At 45.2% G+C, this 20,619-nt stretch overlaps 1 protein-coding gene across 1 annotated transcript; it reads left to right on the top strand.

Moving 5' to 3' along the window:
- The first annotated feature begins 6,751 nt into the window (after positions 1 to 6,751).
- On the top strand, positions 6,752 to 19,803 carry COMMD9 (COMM domain containing 9). The gene is made up of 6 exons (XM_043482358.1): positions 6,752 to 6,899; positions 13,260 to 13,385; positions 14,847 to 14,986; positions 16,560 to 16,594; positions 17,449 to 17,552; positions 19,073 to 19,803. Exons 1-6 carry the CDS (start codon positions 6,849 to 6,851, stop codon positions 19,211 to 19,213), a joined length of 597 nt encoding a protein of 198 aa, XP_043338293.1. The 5' UTR covers positions 6,752 to 6,848; the 3' UTR covers positions 19,214 to 19,803.
- Positions 19,804 to 20,619: the final 816 nt, after the last annotated feature.

Genomic DNA, 20,619 nt, shown 5'->3' with positions numbered 1-20,619 from the left:
GAAAAGATAAAAAGCTGACAACCCCCTGCAGGAAATAATTGTTCAGCTGATTCCAGAACTGAAAAACACAAGTGTAACGTCGGAGAAAGGAGAGCAAAGTGCCATTCAAGGCCATTGTTACAGCCTCCTCTCTGTGTATGGAGGAAACAAAGAGGCCCTGTGTGTGTGAGGACAATGGCGTGTGTCCCCAGCCCCTGCTGTGTTACGCCTGGGGACGGGAGGACGGGAAACGAGGCCACAGTACCCTCCTGGGCCTGGCGCGCTGTGGACTCCACTGATCACTGCCCTCAGCCTGGTCAGAGATGGGAAAGCAACTTCAGACTCCCAGCCCATGGTGCCCTGTAGTGAGGGGCAGGGGACACCCGTCAGGAGTGACCGATCGGGTCCAGGCTAGTCTTCCAGGCATGGCGAATTGCCAAGTGACCCTTCCTCTCCCTCTCCTCTTCTCTCACCAGTTTTCAGAGGCTCACCACAAGTCAGAGCTGAAAAGAATCACAGCTATCTCGTCTTCAAACACTCCGACTCTCGGCTCTCATGAGGGGGCATCCGGCCCGGACTGTCGCCTGGCTGTGTCGCACCTCAGCTGCCGTTGGCGAGGCCAGATGAATCCTGACGTAAGAGCATCCCCGGGACCCCCTCAAAGGCCAGACACTCTGTTGTGAGCAAACTCACAAAATGAGGCTTCTGCCTTTAAATCCTGGTTCTGCCACTATCTACTCATAGATTGTGAGGGTTCTTTTTTTTTTCCCTGTCTGAGCCTCAGTTTCCCCGCCTATAAGCAGAGATCATTCTTGGGTTACCATGGAGATTAAATTAGTTCATAGGCATCTCAGTGGTAAAGAATCCACCTGCCAATGCAAGAAATGCAGGAGATGCAGGAGATGCAGGAGACGTGGGTTCGATCCCTGGGTCAGGAATATCCCCTGGAGAAGGAAAGGGCAGCCCACTCCAGTAACATTGCCTGGAAAATTCCATGGACAGAAGAGCCTGGCAGGTCCATGGGGGTCGCAAAGAGTCAGACATGACTGAGCAACTAAATGACAACAATGTAAAATTCACAAAACATTACTTGGCCTGTAACAGTTGCTTTAGAAGCAGGAATGACAAGTTAGATGCTCACATTACACATGAGATTTGCTTAGGCTCATGAGGAGAAAGGCATGAGGATGGCTGGAATCCCAGGGTCTCGAATACCCAAATTCAGTCTCGCTGCTCACGATGGCCTAAGTTTGCCCCATTAGGTCCCTCAGGGAAGTTGGGCGCCGATAAATACCCTCAGGGATGAGGCAGGTGGCCAACTGTGACAACAGGAAGCAGTTGGGAAAGTGGGAACCCAGCACCCGGGCCAGGATACAGAGGCAGCCAGAGCTCAGCTTCGGGCAACCACTGCAACATAGAAAGGTGGCAAGAGCATGACCCCACTTGTTGATTTTTAAAACAACCCAGAAACCTGGATTTTTATGTCAAATTTCCCAATTTTGACACATGTTTCCTGAGGCATTGTTAGTGCGAAGTCAGCCTCAAATCATGTGCCTCGTGATGCTTGGTCTGGACACAGATGTCATTTTCCATGCCAGGCCACGCCTGTCGTTTTCAAATCTTCTGCCCTCCACTTGCAGGCAGATTCCCTGTCCGCTGATCAGGCCACTTCAAACCTACTCTCTGACTTGGAGTAGGTGGCCTAAGATCAAAAAAGATGAGCAGCCCTGTCTCAGTCCAGGAAATGGGGGTGAGGAAGAGGTCAACCAGGGAGAAGTGAGGGCTCTCCCCAAAGGACCGCAGCCCCTTGGCCTAATCCGTCTCCTGCAGGCATTCCCCTGATATAGCCTGGACTTGGCAGTAGGACCAAGATTGGGAGCTCAAGCCCCTGTAATCTCCATCAATCACCTCAAATGAACATAAGCAGTCTAAGTGACCAAAAGTGCTGGGTAGGCAAAAGCAACTTCAAAACAAGATTGCTCATAATGAGATACCACTTCACACCCACTAGGATGGTTACCATCAAAGAGACAGATAATAACAAACGTTGGTGAGTATGTGGAAAACTGGAGCCCGCAGACATTGCTGATGGGAATGTAAAATGGCGCAACCACGATGGGAAACAGTCTGGCAGTTCTTCATAAAGTTAAACACAGAGTTACCACATGACCCAGCAATTTTACTCCTGGGTGTATACTCCGAGAGGAATGAAAACATAAAGCTACACAGAAACTTGTTTGAGAGTGTTCACAGCAGCATTATTCATGATGGCCAAAGGCAGAAACAAGCCAAACATCCACCAAATGATGAATGGATGAGCAAAATGTCGTGTATCCACACAATGGAAATTATTCAACAGTCAAAAGGAATGAAGTGCTGAAACAGGCCACCAAAACATTAGGACACCCCATGAAAACATTAGGCTGAGTGGAAGCTAATTAAAAGACCACATTTCATAAGATTCCATTTATACGAAAAGTCTAGAATAGGCAAATCTATAGATACAGAAAGGAGATTAGAGGTTGCCTAGGGCTTGGTGTGATGAAGAGAGTTGGCAGAATGATAGCTAAAAGGTATAGTTTTTCTTTTGGGAGTGATAAAATATGTTCTAAAATTGGCTGTGGTGATGGTTACATAACACTAAAATCCATTGAACTGTTACACTCTAAGTGGGTAAACTGTATACAGGACTTATCTATCAGTAAAGCTATTACCAAAAAAAAAAAAAAAAACAAACCTCAAAACTAAGATTGTTGCCTTTAATTACCTTCTTTTTTCTTTTTTTAAAGATTTTTTTTTCTGATGTGGATCATTTTTAAAGTCTTTATTGAATTTGTTATAATATTGCTTTTGTTGTTTATGTTATGGTTTTTCGGCCATGAGATATGTGGCAGCTTAGCTCTTCAACCAGGGATCAAACCCACACCCTCTGCATTGGAAGGAAAAGCCTTAACCACTGGACCCCGAAAGAAGTCCCCTTAATTGTTGTTTAGTTGCTAAATTGTGTCCAACTCTTTTGTGACTCCACGGACAGTAGCTCACCAGTCTCCTCTGTCCATGGGATTTCCCAGGCAAGAATGCTGGAGTGGATTGCACTTCCTTCTCCAAGGGATCTTAATTACCTTCTATTAAAAAGAAATTCTATCCATATCACTCTCTTCACTGTAGCCACACTAGAGAAGACAGGTCAAGAGCTCTAAAAGGGTGGTTTTCCTCAGAAGCACAGGCCTCAAACAAGGGTAACCAACTAGCTTGGTTTGCCTGAGATAGTCCAGTGTTAGCACAGAAACTCCGGTGTCCCAAACATAGATGGCTGACGACCCTAATGCCCACTCTTTCCCAGAGCACAGGAATGTTCTGCCCTTCCATGCAGCCAATGGCTAGAACCAAGTCTCCATATAAATAATCTTTCCCCATTTGGGGTGTAAGTCATCCTTAGTCAATGACCCTTTTGACCCTCTAATGGTCAGAAGGTTTTGTTTTTTTCTTAATTATTGTTGCTCCTAATTTACAGATGAAGAAACCGAGGTTCAGTGATGAAATAACTAGCCAGAATCACACAGGAGCCAGAAATTGAACCTGGATCTTTTTCCAAAACCCAAGTCACCCCTTCCACTCATCATCTCGTCTCTTACCATACCACTGGGTTGAGTGTCCAGGAACACTATGAGATTGTTCTTGGCCCCTGGGGAAGGTAGTCAGACAACCAGAGAGAAAAAGCATGAGCTTTCAGCTACAGGAAGACAGGAGACAGCACAGACTCTGGAGCTAAAACGCTCAAGTCTGGGCTTTGCCAAAATTTTAGTTGTGTGAACTTGGACAAGTTAACTTGACTTCTCTGTGTCTCAGTTCCCCCTTATGTAAAACGGTAAAAATTATAGTACTCTGTGTGTGTGGGTGTGTATATCACATCGGATTGCTATAGGAAGTAAATAAATCAATAAGTGTAAAATGATTAGAATGGAGTGTGGCACATGTAGTAAGTCAATCTATTTAATACATTTATTTAATAATACAAATGTACATTTATTAAATAAATTGGTGTCATTAAGTAAATGAAAGCAAGCACAGATCCACATACCCAGTACTGGAAAGATATCAGACTAGGTTTAACAAAAACCAGAATGTGAGACCAAATCATGCAAGTAAACCTAATTCGTTCTGCTGCTTCCCATGTAAATGTTCCTGGCTGAGAAACTGCTAGAAACTCTTGGGGCCGTAGACACACCTTTAGCCTCAACATGGCGGTGGCAGTGTGGGCAGTCCTGGCAAAATGGGATGGTCTGACGCCGGGTTGCAGGCCCTGCCTGGCACTGACTAAGCCCAGGATTCCCCTCACCGCATGCCAGCCCACAAGGGCACGGAGAACTGTTAGGTAGCTCCTTCCACGGGGGCAAGTGGGTGTGTGATCAACATCATTTTTTGATCAGCATCAGCTTCAGCTGAAGTTCAAGAGGCTCAGAGAAGCTCAAGAATTTGTTCAAGGTAAGTTAACAAGGAGAGTTCGAATTCAACCTGAGGTTAAATTCTAAAGCTCCTATGCTTTTCTGCCTCCATGGAATAGTTGTTATTGCTATGTAACAAATTACCTCAAAGCTTAGCAGCTTAAAACCACAAACACTCATAAGGCCAGAGATCCAGGAGTGGTTTAGCTAGGCAGTTCTGGCTTAGAATCTCTTGTGAGGTTGTAGTCAAGGTGTTGGCCGTGGCCACTGTTATCTCAATGCTCTACCAGGGCTGAGAATCTGCTTCCAAGCTCGGTCATGAGGCTGTTGGCAGGCTTTTTAGTTTCTGGCTGGCTATTGGTCAGAGGCTTCAGTTTTTCACCACACGAATCTCTCCAGAGAACTTTTCATATCATGAAAGCTTGTTTTCCTGGAAGCAAGAGATTCAGGAAAAAGAAATCAGACAAGAAAAAAAAAAAAAGAGTACTGACAAGCTGTCTAGTTTATAACTAATCTTAGTTTAAACTACGTTAACTAAAAGTTAGTTTACAACTAATCTTAGATGTGACATACCACCACTTCTGACACCTGCTGTTGGTCACACAGACTAATTGAGGCACCATGTGGGAGGGGACTTCACAATGGTGTGAATACCAGGGAGCAGGGGTCATTGAGAGCCATCTTGGAGGCTGATGACCATTCTGCCCATCTTCCCAAAGTAAGACAGAAAGCCCAGACCTGCAAATAATAAGGTAATATCCTAAAGAAAAGCCTGAGAAAGTAATTTTTTAAATTAATTAATTAATTTTAATTGGAGGCTAATTACTTTACAATATTGTGTTGGTTTTTGCCATACATTAACATGAATCAGCCAGGGGTGTCTGAGGGGTTGTTAACAAACATTTAGTTCACTCAAAGCAGTGGGTGGCCCTATGGATACAGGCAGAAGTAAACCTAGAGTTTACAGGGACTAATTGGCAGAAAAGAAAAATCAAGCCATGTGGTCCTGGGAGAAAAGAAGAGGGAGAAGCCAAGAAAGAGAGCTGGAATCAGGACTCCAGGACAAGGTGGACAATCTTCTAGTCCAGATAGAGGTTCATTCTCAACAGCCTATGTCTGTTGTCCTGGGTCTGGACAACACCCCCACAGAAAATGGGAGACCAAAAGGAAGAGGCGGGAGAAATAGAAGGCAGAAAAACTAATGACCAATTTCTGGATTCACAGTTAGACATTCTTTCTCTGGCTTAAATTCATCGGAACCTGTTTCGAGCCAAATTTCATGAAGGAGCTGGGGATGGAAAAAGAAAGAGACAACTAGATAGGAAAGATGCACAAGGGAACTGTCAGAGGTTGGGGGATGGAGGGCAGAGGGGGTAGGTGGTTCCTTCAAAACCAAGTTCCAGGACTTTACAATTTAAATCTATTCCAAGATGGGATCTAATCACTGGGCAAATCAAGAGTCCTGTACTATCCACTCAAAACCATCCTTACATTCGTTACAATTATTTTGTTGAATCAATGAATTAAATCACTTCCATGAACCACCCCTCCCATCCCCGCTATAGGTGTCATAGGAACCTAGTTAGGTAATATCTTTCATTGGATTCCCTTTCTACTCCTTCCTAAAACTTCCCCACTCGCTTATCAGAATGGATCTCCTCCAGGACTAGAGAAAGTCATCAACACCTCATTTGGATAAGGTTAATAATACCAGCTCCTACCTACCCCAGGGACAGAAAGGAAATTGAACATGTGAAAGCAATCTTCGAGACAGGTGGGGTGGGGGGTGGGGGGTACATTCCAAGAATTTGTAATGACATGCACAGCCATATTTTAATTCCGAGCGGCCGGGTACGATGATCACCCCAGAACAGCTACGTTTCCAAGGCGCTCCTCAAGCCTGCAGACGCAGTTCCCCAATCACCCAGTCCACGCACACGAGCCAAGAAAATCAGTTTTCCCCGGACCTGGCGAGTAGACAAAGTAAAGTGGCTCAGTCGTGTCCTACTCTTTGCGACCCCATGGACTGTAGTCTATCGGGCTCCTCCGTCCATGGGATTTTCCAGGCAAGGGTACTGCGGTGGGTTGCCATTTCCTGCTCGAGGGATCTTCCCGACCCAGGGATCGAACCCAGATCTCCCGCATTGTAGGCAGGCGCCTTTACCACCTGAACCACCAGGGAAGCCAATTTCCTGCCCTGAAAAGCATCCAGCGCCTGCGTCCTGCAAATCCCACGGTCCTCGAGTCCCCGGGCTTGAGCAGTCCCGCCTTCGCGCCCTGCTAGGCGCCTCCCCATCCCCTAGCTCCGCAACTCAGGCCGCTCCCGCCACCCTGAAGGACTACAGCCCCCGGTATGCCCCGCGCGGCTATCGGAGCCACGTGACCGCGCTTCTACGGCTACCTCGGTCACGTGACTCGGGGACGATGGCCGCGCTGACGGCGGAGAACTTTGCAGCTCTCCAGAGCCTGCTGAAGGTAAATGGGAGGGCTGGGGGCAGCCAAGACGGGCCTTTGTCTCCGAGACTTTGGACAGAGCAGGAGTTGAGAATAAACCAACCCTGATTTGGAGCCACGACTCTGCCACTGCCTCTCACTGTGACCTCTGGCAGGGGGTTGCGCCTTTCCGAGCTTTTTGATAGTAGGAACGAAATTAATATCGCTTTGACAGCATAGTGGGGAAAACAGACAAGACAATGGACTTGAAGGTGCTGTACGAAGGTGCCCCACTAAAAGTCTCTGGGGCTGGCTTTGGGGATCGGCGCATTGGGGTAGTAATCGCTAGATCCACCTCACCAGTTCCCCATGCACTTTAATTTTGAGATCTTGATTTACAGGCAGTTGCGAAAACAAACAAACAAACAAAAACGCTATACAGAGAGATCCTATTTGCCCATTAGCCAGTTTCCCCCAGTGGTAGCATTTTGCAAAGCTATAATACGATACCACAACGAGGATATTGACATTGATAGTCAAGATGCAGAACATTTTCCATCACCACAGGGTTTTTCATGTTCCCCTTGTAGAGCTACACCCACTTGCCCTCAGCCTTCACTCCCTCCCTAAACTCTGGCATTCACTAATTTGTTCTTCATTTCTATAATTTTCTCATTTCAAGAATGTTCTATAAATGAAATAATACAATATACAACCTTTGGGGACTGGCTTTTTTCACTGAGCCCAGTTTTTGGAGAATCATCCATGCCATATGTATCAATAGTTCTTTCTTTTTTGTTCCTTAGTATTCCATGGTATGACATCTACAGGTTTTTTTGCTGTTACAAATAAAGCTACTGTAAACACTTGTATACAGTTTTTTTGTATAAGCCTAAGTCTTAGTTCTCTGAAATGAATGCCTAGGAGCACATTTCTGGATCTTTTAATAGTTGCATGTTTTGGGGGTTTTGTTTTGTTTTTATGAAACTCCAAAAATCTCCAGAATGGCTATACCACTTTACATTTGCAACAGTAGTGCATGAATGATCCAGTTTCTCCGCATCCTCACCACGTTTATTGGCATCACTATATTTTATTTGAGCTATTCTGATAGGCGTGTATGTCTGTCTCATTGTGGCTTGAATTTGAATTTCTCTAATGGTTAATGATTTTGGACTTCTTTTCATGTGCTTACCATCTGTATCTCTTAAGAGAAATATCTGTTTATGTCTTTTGTTCATACTCTAATTGCATTGTTTGCTTTTTACTTTGAGTTTCTTTCGAGAGTGTAGTCCTTTGTTATATTAGTGGTTTGCACATATTCTTTCCTAGTTTATACTTAGAATTGGTGGCTCACCCAGGAGAAATGTGTTGTCTTCCAGTTCTGGAGGCCGGAAGTGTGAGATCAAGGTGTCAGTGAAATTGGTTCCTTCTGAGTGCTTTGAGGAATAGTTTGTTCCATGCTTCTCTCCTACTGTCTGTTGGTTTCTGATAATATTTAATGTATGTAGTGTCTGCATTCACTTTCACATGGCGTTTTCCCTGTTGGCATATCTGTTTCTAAATTTCCCTTTTAATTATGGCATCAGTCATATTGGATTAGAGTTCACCCTGTGTTCCTTGGGGCTTCCCTAGTGGCTCAGATGGTAAAGAATCTGCCTGCAAAGTAGGAGACCTGGGTTCAATCCCTGGGTTGGGAAGATCCCCTGGAGGAGGACATGGCAACCCACTCCAGTATTCTTGCCTGGAGAATCCCATGGACAGAGGAGCCTGGTGGCCTACTGTCCATAGGATCGCACAGAGTAGTACACCACTGAAGCAACTTAGCAACTCAGCTAATCCTGATTCTTCACTAGACAGGTCTTCACTTGTCTTCACTAGTTACATTTGCAGTATGCATGCATGCATGCAATCCTATTTCCAAATGAGATTACATTTTGAGATCCTGGGAGTTATGACTTCAATAAGTGAATTTTAGGGGACACAGTTCAGCTTGTAACAGGAGCTTTTGCAGAACAAATGTTTTAATTTTGATGAAGTACAGTTTTTCAAAAAAAATTTCCTTATATGAACTGTGGGTTGTTTTTTTTTAAAGAACTGTACTTTTGGTATAAATTCTCAGAACTCTTTATGAAGCCATAGCTCTCAAAATTTTTCCCTATTTTTTGCTTGTAGTTTTATATTTTCCATTTATGTATCTTTTAACATTTAAGTCCGTGACAAGTTTTGCTTTAATTTTGTATAAGGTGTGTGAGATACTTTGAGGTTTCCCCTCCCCACCTTTGGCCTATGAATATCCAGTCGTTCAAGTACCATTTGTTGAAAAGTCTATTTTCTCTGTTGAATTGCTATTACAATTTTGTCAAGAATCAGTCAGGCATATTTGCATAGCTCTACTTCAGAGGTCTTTGGTTTGTTTCATTGATCTATTTGTTTATCCCTCTGCAAATACCATATATTCTTGATTATCATAACTATATAATAAGTTTTAAAATCAGGCAGATGGATTCCTCCTATTTCATTCTTTATCAAAATTACTTTAGGTATTCTAATTCTTTTGCCTTTCTGTATAAATCTATAGAATGATCTTGGATATATCTTTTTAAAAAAGAAAGTTTGCTGAGATTTTCATAGGAATTGGGTTAAATTTGTTTGTCATTTAGGAGCAAATTGACATCATCTTAATGTGTTGGATCTTCCAATCCATGATCATGATGTGTCTCCCCATTGATTGAGATCTTTGATTTTTTTTAATCTGTGCTATGTAATTTTCAGCATACAAGTCCTGTACATACTTTGTTAGATTGATTCCTAAGTATTTCTTCTTTTTTGTTTGAGAAGTTGCAAATGATATTATACTTTTAATTCCAGTGTCCACATGTTCATTGCTAGTGTGTCGAAATACACCTGATTTTTGTATGTGTCTCTTGGATTTGCAAACTGCTGACCTCATTTATTCTAATAATTCTTTGTACATTTCTTTGGGCTTTCTCATAGACTGTCATGCTGTCTGCAGATACGGACAGTTTTATTTCTTCCTTTCTGATCTGCGAACCTTTTCTTTATTCCCCTTGCCTTGTTTTAGTGGCTAGAATTTTCAGCACTATGTGGAGTAACGGTAGTGAGAGCAGACAGCTTTGTCTTGTTCCCAACTTTAGTCTTTCATCGTTAAGTATGCTGTCTCTAGGTTTTTTGGTAGATGCTCTAAATCAAGTTATGGAAGTTCCCCTTTATTCCTAAATTTATGAGAGTTTTCATCAAGAATGGATGTTGAATTTTACCTACTGCTCTTCCTACATTGATTGATACCCTCTGATTTTCTTCTTGAGCCTGTTAATATGGTGGACTACATAGATTTTCAAATACTGAACTGACCTAGCTAGTATCCCTGGAGTAAATTCGACCTGGTTACAGTGAATAATGCTTTTTATATATTGCTAAATTCTATTTGCTAGTATTTTGTTAAGGATCTTTGTATCTCTTTTTATGAGGGATATTGGTCTATTGTTTGTTCGGTTGGTTTTGCATATATTCTCTGTCTGATTTTGGTATCAGAGTAATGCTACCTTTGTCAAATAAATTGGTAAATGTTTCCTCCTTTTCTGTTTTCTAGAAAAAGATTATATAGAATTACTTAATTCTTTCTTTAAATGTTTGTTAGAATTCTCCAGTGAAACCATCTGGGTCTGGCAATTTCTTTTCTAGGGGTTTTAAAATTACAAATTCAGTTGCCTTAATAGTTACAGGACTGTTCAAGCTTTCAATTTTATTTTGGGAGAGTTGTGGTAGTTTGTGTTTTTTTGAGAAATTGATCCATTTCATTTAAACTGTCAAATTTATATGTGTATAGTTGTTTGTATTTAGTTATTCTCTTATTTTCTTTTGAAATCTGCGGGGTCTGTAGTGATATGCCCTACTGCCTTCCTGGTAATGGTAATTAGCGTTTCCTTTCTTTTTAACTTTGTCAGTCTCGCTAAAAGTTTGTGAAGTTTTAAAAATTAATTTATTTAATTTAGTTAATTAATTTTAAGTTTGATATTTTCAAAGAACCAGTTTTTCCATCGATTCCTCTTTTTTCCTGTTTTCATTTTTTTGGGTGTCTGCTCTTTGTTATTTCCTTCCTTCTTCCTTTAGGTTTATTATGCTTATGTTTTTCTAAGTCCTTAAGATGAGAACTTGGGTTATTTTTTGAGATTTTTCCCTCTTTTCTAATGTATGCATTCAGTGCTGTAAATTTCTCTCTCAGCACCATCTTGGCTGTATCCCCAAAATTTGGGTGTTGTATTTCATTTTCATTTATTCAGTTGAATAAATGAAGTAAGTTATTTCATATATTTTTAAATTTTCCCTTGAGACTGTCCGTTTAGTCTGTGGATTATTGTTTCCAAATGTTTGGACACATTTCTTTGATCTTTCTTATTGATTTCTAGTTTGATTCTATTGTGTTCGCTGACAGCACTCTCTGTATGATTTCTGTTCTTTTGAATTCATTTGGTTTGTTTTTGATTCAGAATATCATCTATCTTGGTATATGTTCAGTGAGCTTTTGAAAAGAGTGTATATTCTGTTGTTACTGGGTGGTGTTCCATAAATGTCAATTAGGTTGATTGATGGTGTTGTAGAGTTCTTCTGTATCCTTGTTGAATCTGGTGTAGTTGTTGTATCAATTGTTGAAAGAGGGGTGTTAAAGAGTCCAGCTGTATTTATGGATTTGTCGATTTCTCCTTTCACTTCTCTTTTTGCTTCCCATATTTAGTAGCTCTCTTGCTGAGTGCTTACATTCAGGATGTCTTCTTGGTGGACAGAAATTTTTGTCATTATTTAATGTCCCTCTCTGTCTCTGGTAATTTTCTCTGCTGTGAAGTCTACTTTATCTGATGGTCATGTAGCCACTCTTGCTTTCCTGATTGTTTGCATGATCTCTTTTTTCATTCTTTTACTTTTAATCTGTTTCTGTCATTATATTTGAAGGGCGTTTCTTGTAGACAGGATCATATTTAACTGATCATATTTCTTAATCTAGCAGTCCCCAACCTTTTTGGGACCAGGGACCATTTTTGTGGAAGACAGTTTTTCCACAGACTGGGTTGGGGGCTGTGGTTTTGGTATGATTCAAATACATTACATTTGTTGTGCACTTTATTTCTGTTACTATTATATCACCTCCACCTCAGATCATCAGGTATTAGATCCTGGAGGTTGGGGACCCCTGTTTTAATCCACTTAAACTTTATTTTTTGTTTCTTTAATTTTACTGCCTTTCTGTGGGTTATGTGACCAGTTGACCATTAGGGAGAATTCCATTTTGATTTATTTATAGTGCTTTAAAATGTAATTCTCTTTATAACTCTTACAGTGGTTGTTCAACTTATTACATTTATTTACATAACATCACAATCTCCGTGGCAATATCAGTATCATCATTTTACCAGGTAGAGTGAAGTAGTCCCTTATTTATGATATAGTTATCTTAAATACTTCCTCTACATACATTTAGAGCCACATCGGACAGTGGCCTTTCTTTTTGCTCATATATCCCAGACTTTGAGTTGAAGAAGAGGGCCACCCAGATGCCCAATGTGTGAAAACAAAGAAAACTCCATCAAATAGTTGCTTTCTCTTATCGAAGACCAAGAAAGGGATAGCTTAGAAAGACAGAAAACTGTTAGACAATAACTGTTTTACTCCACCAAAACACCGCAGAAAAAACTGTGCCTTCCCTGCTTCCTGCTATGTCAGCAAAGGCTGAGGGGGAACACAGACCCCTACCTTGGGAGGCTGTGACAAGGTGTTTCAGCGCCCCCCTCCATTGGTGTCTAGGGAGCTGGACTTCCATCCCCACCGGCTGGTTCCACGCCCCCCCCTCCCCCCATGGTATGAGTGGAAACTACGTGGAGCCAGAACTTCCGCCTCTGCGCAGTAGCAGCAAGGAACCCCCACGTTAAGAGTGTCAACAGGAGCCAAGTAGGGGAGCTGGACCTTTGTTTCCGTTGGTCGTCATGAAGCCGCATCCTCCCCCACCACACACACACACTCCCCATGCTGTCTGAGCAGCGAAAGAGGAAGCCAGCTAAAATAGAAGGTTTAAACAAGATCCACAGTCTCAAGACATAATATGACCACGTCATTCCCTGGTCATGAGGTCCCTAGAAGGTCTGTCTGCTCCTCTCCCTTTTCAGCGCTGTCTTACATTTCTAGAAAGTGCCTGGGGAGTTTAGCTGTGTTTAGCAGGAAAAATAAGAAAAAGTACATCTGCCTCATCTTCCCAGAAATGGAAGTGTCCTGTGCCCCTCTTAGGCCTTACACCTTGACCGAGACTGTATTAAGTTCTTAAGAAATGTATTTTCACAGTCTGAGTTTGTTTCTTGTTTTGACTTTTTCCATCTGTGAATTAATTTATAGGCCTCCTCGAAAGATGTTGTCAGACAGCTGTGCCAAGAGAGCTTTTCCAGTTCAGCCCTTGGCTCCAAGAATCTCTTGGATGTTACGTGTTCCAGCTTGTCCGTGACCCAGGAGGAGGCAGAACAAGTAAGTGTGGTCAGAAATGACCTCTGGCTACTGGCTTCTTCAACCCATCAGTCTCTTCATTGACGTCCCAGCCACTGCCACGTCCAAGGGAATTTTTCCCCTGAATTGTCTGTTGACATTATAGCAACTTAAAATAGATGATTTTTTTTTTAAATTTTAGGGAACTTGGTGGTAACCTGCTGTGTGTCACAGGGAGCTCAGCTTTGTGCTCTGTGGGGGCCTAGAGGCATCCCTGTAGGATGAGGGGGCGAGAGGGAGACCCAAGAGGGAGGGGACACATATGTATACTTATAGCTGATACACTTTGGTGGTGGTTTAGTTGCTGAGTCCTGTCTGTCTCCTGTGACCCTATGGACTGTAGCCCTCCAGGCTCCTCTGTCCATGGGGATTCTCTAGGCAGGAATACTGGAGTGGGTTGCCATTTCCTTCTCCTGATACACTTTGTTGTGCAACAGAATCTAACACAGTATTGTAAAGCAGCTATGCCCCCCGCCTCCCCAAAAAAGCTGTTGTCATTGAACCCTCACATTGTTGTCATAAATGAGGCATGGATGGGAAGACTATACCCAGAATCAGAGCTCTTGACCATTTCCTTTTCAGATTTGTTACCTAGACAGTGTGCACGAAAGCCACACTTGTGCTTTTCTGAGCTGAGCAGCCTCCCGTGGCGTCTAAGAAAGCCCTAAGGCAGAGAAAATTACCTCTGGAGCATCTTGTTAGGTTCAGCTAAGCAGTGTGATTCTCACAAGACGAGGACAGGCCACACTTGGCTATACATTCACTTGGAATGACACGGGGTGGTACCTGGACGTCCCAGCAGGGCAGCACCAGGCTGTCCTTCCACAGGGGGCTTTGCACAGCCAGCCTGGAGCTCTTGGCTCTCCTCGCCCTCCCTGGTGACAGCTAGGGGTAAGGAGGTGCATTCCAGCCCCTGTGGATGAAAAGCCCAAGCTCCCCTGGAGCCAGAGCCAGTGCAGTAAGCACAGCTTCAGCGCTGGCAAGGACCGTGCGGCCACACTCGGAAGCCCGTGCCGTGGGCCCTGGTGTCTCCGCAGGCCTGGGCCAGCGTCTGGGGACCAGGGCAGCATTGCCTAGTGACACCGCTGACTTGCCGCTTCTCTCACGTTACCAGGGGAACAGGCTGGAAAGTTAGCTTAAGGTCAGAGTCCGTGCACCAGGAAAAAAACGGGCGTCATTAACCCTTTGCCCACTGGCAGAGAGACTTCCTGGCAGGTTGATAGCATCCTTGGTCGGGCAGCTGCATGTCTTCTAAGCAGCAGGTGAACTTGGAGGCGGGCCGAGGAACGTGGGCATCAGCAGCCGGGCCCCCGGGGCCTCTGGACTCCTGAGACCCAGCGTGAGTGACGGGGGCGGGCGGCAGGCCCTCTTCCCAGCAGCGGATGGCGCCCTGCCCCCTGTCCCAGTGCCCCTCACCGCCCAGGCTCCCCGTCTGCCCCACAGCTGCTCCAAGCCCTGCACCGTCTCACCAGGCTGGCCGTGTTCCGCGACCTGTCCTCCGCCGAGGCGATTCTGGCACTGTTTCCTGAAAATTTCCACCAGAACCTCAAAAACCTGCTGACAAAAATCATCCTGGAACACGTGTAAGTGCTCATTTCTTATAAATCTGATATTTTTAAATTTCTCTTTTAGATAAAATGTGCTCATTCTTGAAAGGCAGGCACAGGTAAGCAAAAAAGAAGAAAACCATTAATTCCACCACCCAGAGGGTTAGCAGTGTTCATTCCTTAACAGAAAACCTTTTTTGAGGGATGTACTTTTTCCATTTACAGAGAGAGAGAGGGATTTTTGTTTTGCTTTTGTGTTTAACACAGTGGGGTCGTGCCTTTTTATAACTTGCTTGTTTTCAGTTCACAGTATTAATGTGAATGATATTCCAGGGTGATAAATATTTACCTTCAGCTTTATTTTTAATGGCTAACTGTATTTCATTATATGAAGAAATTATGTATAATTTAGTTAATAGATACCTTAGTGTCAGACACTTAGGCTGTTGGCAGTTTTCACTTCAGTGAACAGTTCATTGGGGACCCTTTACCCACATTGTGCTTAACTATTTCCTTGCTGGTAGATGGTGATACTGGAGCTTGGCTTTTTATCATCAAGTCAGCCATTGGGAGGATTGCACCAACTATTTCTCCATCAGTAGGACATGGGTGTACCACTCTGGCCATACCATCACCTGCACTGGGGGAATTTTTTTTTTTACTTCCAAGTTTTACAAATGGCAAATGGTACCTCATTTCAACTTGCATATCTCTGGTATTGGGTTTCCCAGGTGGGACTGGTGGTAAAGAACACACCTGCCAATTCAGGAAGCATAAGAGACCCGAGTTCGATCCCTGGGTCAGGAAGATCCCCTGGAGGAGGGCATGGCAACCCACTCTAGCATTCTCGCCTGGAGAATCCAATGGGCAGAGGAGCCTGGCGAGTTACAGTCCAAAGGGTCACAAAGAGTTGGGCGTGACTGAAGTGCCTTAGCATGCTCGCGTGAATCTTTGGTACTAGTGATGTCAAATATCTTTTTCATGTTATTGGTCATTTTTATTTCTTTTGTGAATTATCTGTACATTTTCTAACTTGGAAAGTCCTTTTCAGTACATACAATTTAAGCAGAACTGATTAACTACTGGTTAGCAGCAGGCTTGAACAGACCTCTATTCTGTTGATAATCACAACGGATAACGCTTACTTACCGAGGGTTTTGTTGCTTATTTAGAAACCTCTGGGTAACCACATTTTACTGTGACCCTGCACCTCACTGTGGCATGGTTGGCTGTAGCATTAGGCCTGTTTGGGTGTGTTTTATGTAAGGCGCCAACATTGTGTAGCAGATGCCTAGTAACAAAGGGTAAGCTGACCTTCTCTGTTGTGTCTCTGAGAACAGTAGCATGATGTGATTACAGTGCTTTTAGCCTTCTCTTGTTTTTCCTAAGCCGTGAAAACCGAGCACCTATGGCCTCTACATCACTCGATTCTGTAAAACAAACAGCTGCTCCTTGGAGGGGGGCATTTCTCTGGTCCTCTCCTGTCAGGAGGGGATTGTAGGTATGAAGATCACAGAAGGAGCGGAGGCCCAGGCTCACGGGCCTCATTATCGGAAGACTCAGTTGTCATCCGTTTTCCATTCTGTTTTCCTCATCTTTCCCCAAACAGATCTACCTGGAGAGCTGAAGCCCAAGCGAATCAGAGTGAGTACCAAGGAGCCTGCCTCTTCCCCCACCCCCTTCCTCCCCAGCCCCAGCCCTAAATCTGCTGGAGTTCTTAACTAAAACCAAAGTGAATTAACCCAATCCCAAACCCAACAGTGTTTGTTCTGCATTCCTTTTTAATTCTACTTTTTAATATGGTTTCTGATTATAAACTTAATAGAGGCATGTTGTTAAAAAAAAAAAAAAAAACAAGAAAACCCAGTGTTCAAAGCAGAAAGTACTTACAATAACTGTGTTTCCATTAGAAAACAAATTAACCATAATTGAAATTATTGTGAAAGAGTGAGTAAAACTGGGTGCTTGATAGATGGTCACTAAACTCGGTCACAGTGCTGCGGAACTCGGCCTGCATTAGCTCATTTAGTCCTCCCAGCAAGCCTGTAAGCTGGGTGGGGCTCGTCCCCATTTACAGGTGAGCAAACAGAGGCTCAGCGATCAAACAGGAATGTTGAAGCCACGCCTGTGCGTCTCTGAAACAAAAGCTCTTCCGCTGTTGGCAGAGCTGCACATTTCCCGAGACTCAGGCCTCGGCCCCACCTCCTCCCCACGTCGCTCATTCCTCGCTCTCTCCTGACATCTGGAGGCTGGGTGTTCGGGCCGAAGCCTGGAGGTGCTGTCCGCCCGGAGTCCACGCTATGATAAGCGCGGGGCCACGAGCAGTGGTCAGGAAGGCCCCGGGCTTGCTGTGGGCTCTTGGGCCCCATCTCCCCGGCCCCCTCGGAGGCTTGCTGTGTGGACTAAGGGCCTTACACGTGTGCAGCCCCTAGAGCTGCCCGTCGTAAAGGCTCGGTCACTCGCTGGTGCGAGGGCTGAGCTGAGCTGTATCCCTGCAGTCTCTCTGCCGCGCCTGGTGGACCTGGACTGGAGGGTGGACATCAAAACCTCCTCAGACAGCATCAGCCGCATGGCCGTCCCCACCTGTCTGCTCCAGATGAAGGTATGGCCACCGTCATGCTCACTGAAAGGCCGGGGGGGCGGGGGCACGCAGGGTCTTGGTGTCCCACAGACCAGCGGAAATGCCAGTCTCCAAAATCATAGGATCTCTGTGTGTGTGTTTAGTCGCTCAGTCGTGTCCGACTCTTTGCAACCCTTTGGACAGTAGCCTGCCAGGCTCGTTTGTCCATGAAGTTTTACCAGGCAAGAATACTGAAGTGGGTAGCCATTCCCTTCTCCAGGGGATCTTCCTGATCCAGGGATCAAACTTGTGTCTCCTGCATTGTAGGCAGTTCTTCACCTGCTGAGCCAGCAGGGAAGCCCCTAACCCCATAAATTAAAAAACTGTAGCACCCCTAAAGAGCAGAGTATTTATTTAGAAAGTAAATGTGAATTAGCTTAGTACAGTCATAAAACCTATACCAAAAGTAGAAATATTTTAAAAAATAAAACAGACACGAAATACAAATTTTAAAAATAATTTGCTGATACCTAAAGGTTACCTTTGACACTTACAGGAAGGTTTGGCTTTAACAATAGGAGCATGCACTCAAATTTCAAATTGTCTTCTTGATAAGCTTGGTATACTTGACTGAATTCTTGTCTAAACTAAGGGGGCTGTCGCTATTTATACCATGCTGAACAGGGGCTCCTATTAGAAGTTGGAGAAGTGTCAGTTCTTCATTTTACTGTTCATATGCTGTTGCCTCATTGGTGGTGTCTTCACAGTTATTTTCAGGAATCTTTTTAAGTCACATACCTGTTTTTAGGGTTTGTTTAGGTAAAACCTGGGCTTCCCTGGTGGCTCAGATGATAAAGAATCTGCCTGCAATGCAGGAGACCCGGGTTTGATCGCTGGGCCGGGAAGATCCCCTGGAGAAGGGACTGGCAACCCGCTCCAGTATTTTTGCCTGGAGAATCCCATGGACGGAGGAGCCATGGACTACAGTCCATGGGGTCACAAAGAGTTGGACACCACTGAGCGACTAACAGTTTGAGGGTTTTTTTTTTTCAGTTTTTGGTTAAAACTAGATAAGGTAATGCTGTATTTAGTTAACCACCAGACAGCCAGAAACTCAACACCGGTGAGAAAATGAAAACAAAGGATGCCTCTAACAACTTAAGTTTTTAACTCTTAGTGTAAGACTTAAAAAAAAAGATACAACTTTAAAAAAAGATGCAAACACATATAACTAGAGGTTGTAATAGTCTTCCTGCATCCTGGCGGATTCGTCCATACCCGTAGAGCCCCGGCCTGAAGTGCCAGCGTGAACCCAGGCCGTGTTTCTCACTCGAGTGCTGAGTCGGGGGTGGGAGGGTGAGGGAGCCTGCTCCGACTCCTGTTGGGAGCCCCTGAGACGGCTCCCGCCCTGTCCCCATTTGCTGGGTGACCCCAGGACTGGGCCTCGTGACTGACACCAGAGTCACAGGTACACCTGTGACGCCCTCGTGCCACCAGAACCAGGTAAGGCCTGCAGGTTGAAGCGAGGCGGCCTTGACTCTGGGGAAATGTTCTCTTCTCAGATCCGGGAAGATCCCAGTCTGTGTGGGGACAGGCCCTCCGTGTCGGCCGTCACCGTGGAGCTGAGTAAGGAGACGCTGGACACGATGCTAGACGGGCTGGGCCGCATCCGGGACCAGCTGTCCGCCGTGGCCAGCAAGTGAGGCGGCCGGAGGGCCCCGGCGCCCTGCCCGCCGCCCCCAGCACATGGCGCCCCCCCAGCGCCCACCGCAGGGGTCGGGGCCGGCACGAAAGGGGGCTGGCATCCAGAAGGCGCGGCTGGGTCGGGAGGAAACAGCCAGGCCCCCACGCTCTTCTCCTCACTCGTCTTCCTTTTCCTCTTTCTGAAGTTGGTGGGCAGAAGCCACTGTCCCCACAAGGCTCCTGGGGGGCTTCACAGCCGCTGTGGGGACAGGGAGGGAGCGTTTGCCGGGCCAGCGGCCTCTGCCTGAGAGCGGGCGATTCAGGCCCAGGTTGTGGTGCTCGTCTTAGCAAGGCCCTGTCCGGCTGCACTCTGCTGAGCTCGCTTCTGCTCCGGAGCACGTGCAGGGAGCCAGGTGATGGTCCCTGCAGGGTCCCTGTCCTCCTGAGTCCAGAGCCTCCCCCAGCCCTTCATCCCTGCTGGACTGCCTTTCAGCATAGAAAGTGGGAATTCATTCCCTTCTTCATGGAGCCAGTGCCCCTTCCTTGATGTAATGGGACCACTCAGGGTGAAGAAGTGGGAGTGATTGGAAATAAACACCAGTTCTAAAAACTTTGTGATCCCGTGGCTTTTGTGGCTTGTCCTTGGCTTGAGTCGTTGCCTTGGACCAGTGCTGCCTCTCATTCGTAAAGATGATCCTGACGTCGTCCTTCCCAGCTAATCCCATGACCATGGTGTGACCTAAAACCCGTCCCGTGAACTGGCCCGACTTCCACATAGCCGTCTGTCGCATAGAGCAAAAGCACGGTTGACATCAGCAGGTGCTTCTCAAAAGAGCTGTTGATGAATGCACTCCTCGGTGGTCCAGTAGCTAAGACTCCACGCTGCCAGTGCAGGTGGCCTGGGTTCGATCCCTGGTCAGGGAACTAGATCCCATGTGCTGCAACTAAGACCCATTCTAGCCAAATAAATAATAGTTTAAAAAGTGCTCCTCAAGGAGTTTAACCAGATGGAATTGTCCCTGTCCCATGCCGACACGTCCGAGGGGCACGGCGTAAGAGGTGCCCCTTCCTTATCCAGATCACTCAGTAGCAAGAGCCTGCAGTCTGCTCTGAGTGCTTCGTTTTGGCAGCTTCTTGGGTGATGTGTGTGGATGGCGGATGGGAGGGTGGATGGAGGAGGTGGGGCCTCAGCTTAAGAGGATTCGCTTGAGCTCAATTCTTGCCCACCCTGAGTTTTTACTTTCATTTTTTTAATTGGAATAATAATTGCATCTGCTTTGTAGAACTTTTGTGCAGATTAAGTGGGATAACTACCTAAAAAGCACTTAGCACTGTTAGGACAAATAAGAAGGGCTAGATACTGTTAGCTTTGGGATGGAAAGTAGCTCTGTCTGCTCATTGGTTAATCTACTGTAACGGGGTTCGT

This window comes from Cervus canadensis, chromosome 11, assembly GCF_019320065.1.
Source record: "Cervus canadensis isolate Bull #8, Minnesota chromosome 11, ASM1932006v1, whole genome shotgun sequence".
NCBI classification, from domain to species: Eukaryota; Metazoa; Chordata; class Mammalia; order Artiodactyla; family Cervidae; genus Cervus; species Cervus canadensis.
This window is presented reverse-complemented; position numbering and strand designations above follow the sequence as displayed.

Excerpts from the sequence above, each read along its gene's own strand:
- COMMD9 (XM_043482358.1), top strand. The coding sequence starts at position 6,849 with ATGGCCGCGCTGACGGCGGAGAACTTTGCAGCTCTCCAGAGCCTGCTG. Across the intron at positions 14,987-16,559 it reads AAAATCATCCTGGAACACGT|ATCTACCTGGAGAGCTGAAG; the intron begins GTAAGTGCTCAT and ends TTCCCCAAACAG. Across the intron at positions 17,553-19,072 it reads CCTGTCTGCTCCAGATGAAG|ATCCGGGAAGATCCCAGTCT; the intron begins GTATGGCCACCG and ends TTCTCTTCTCAG.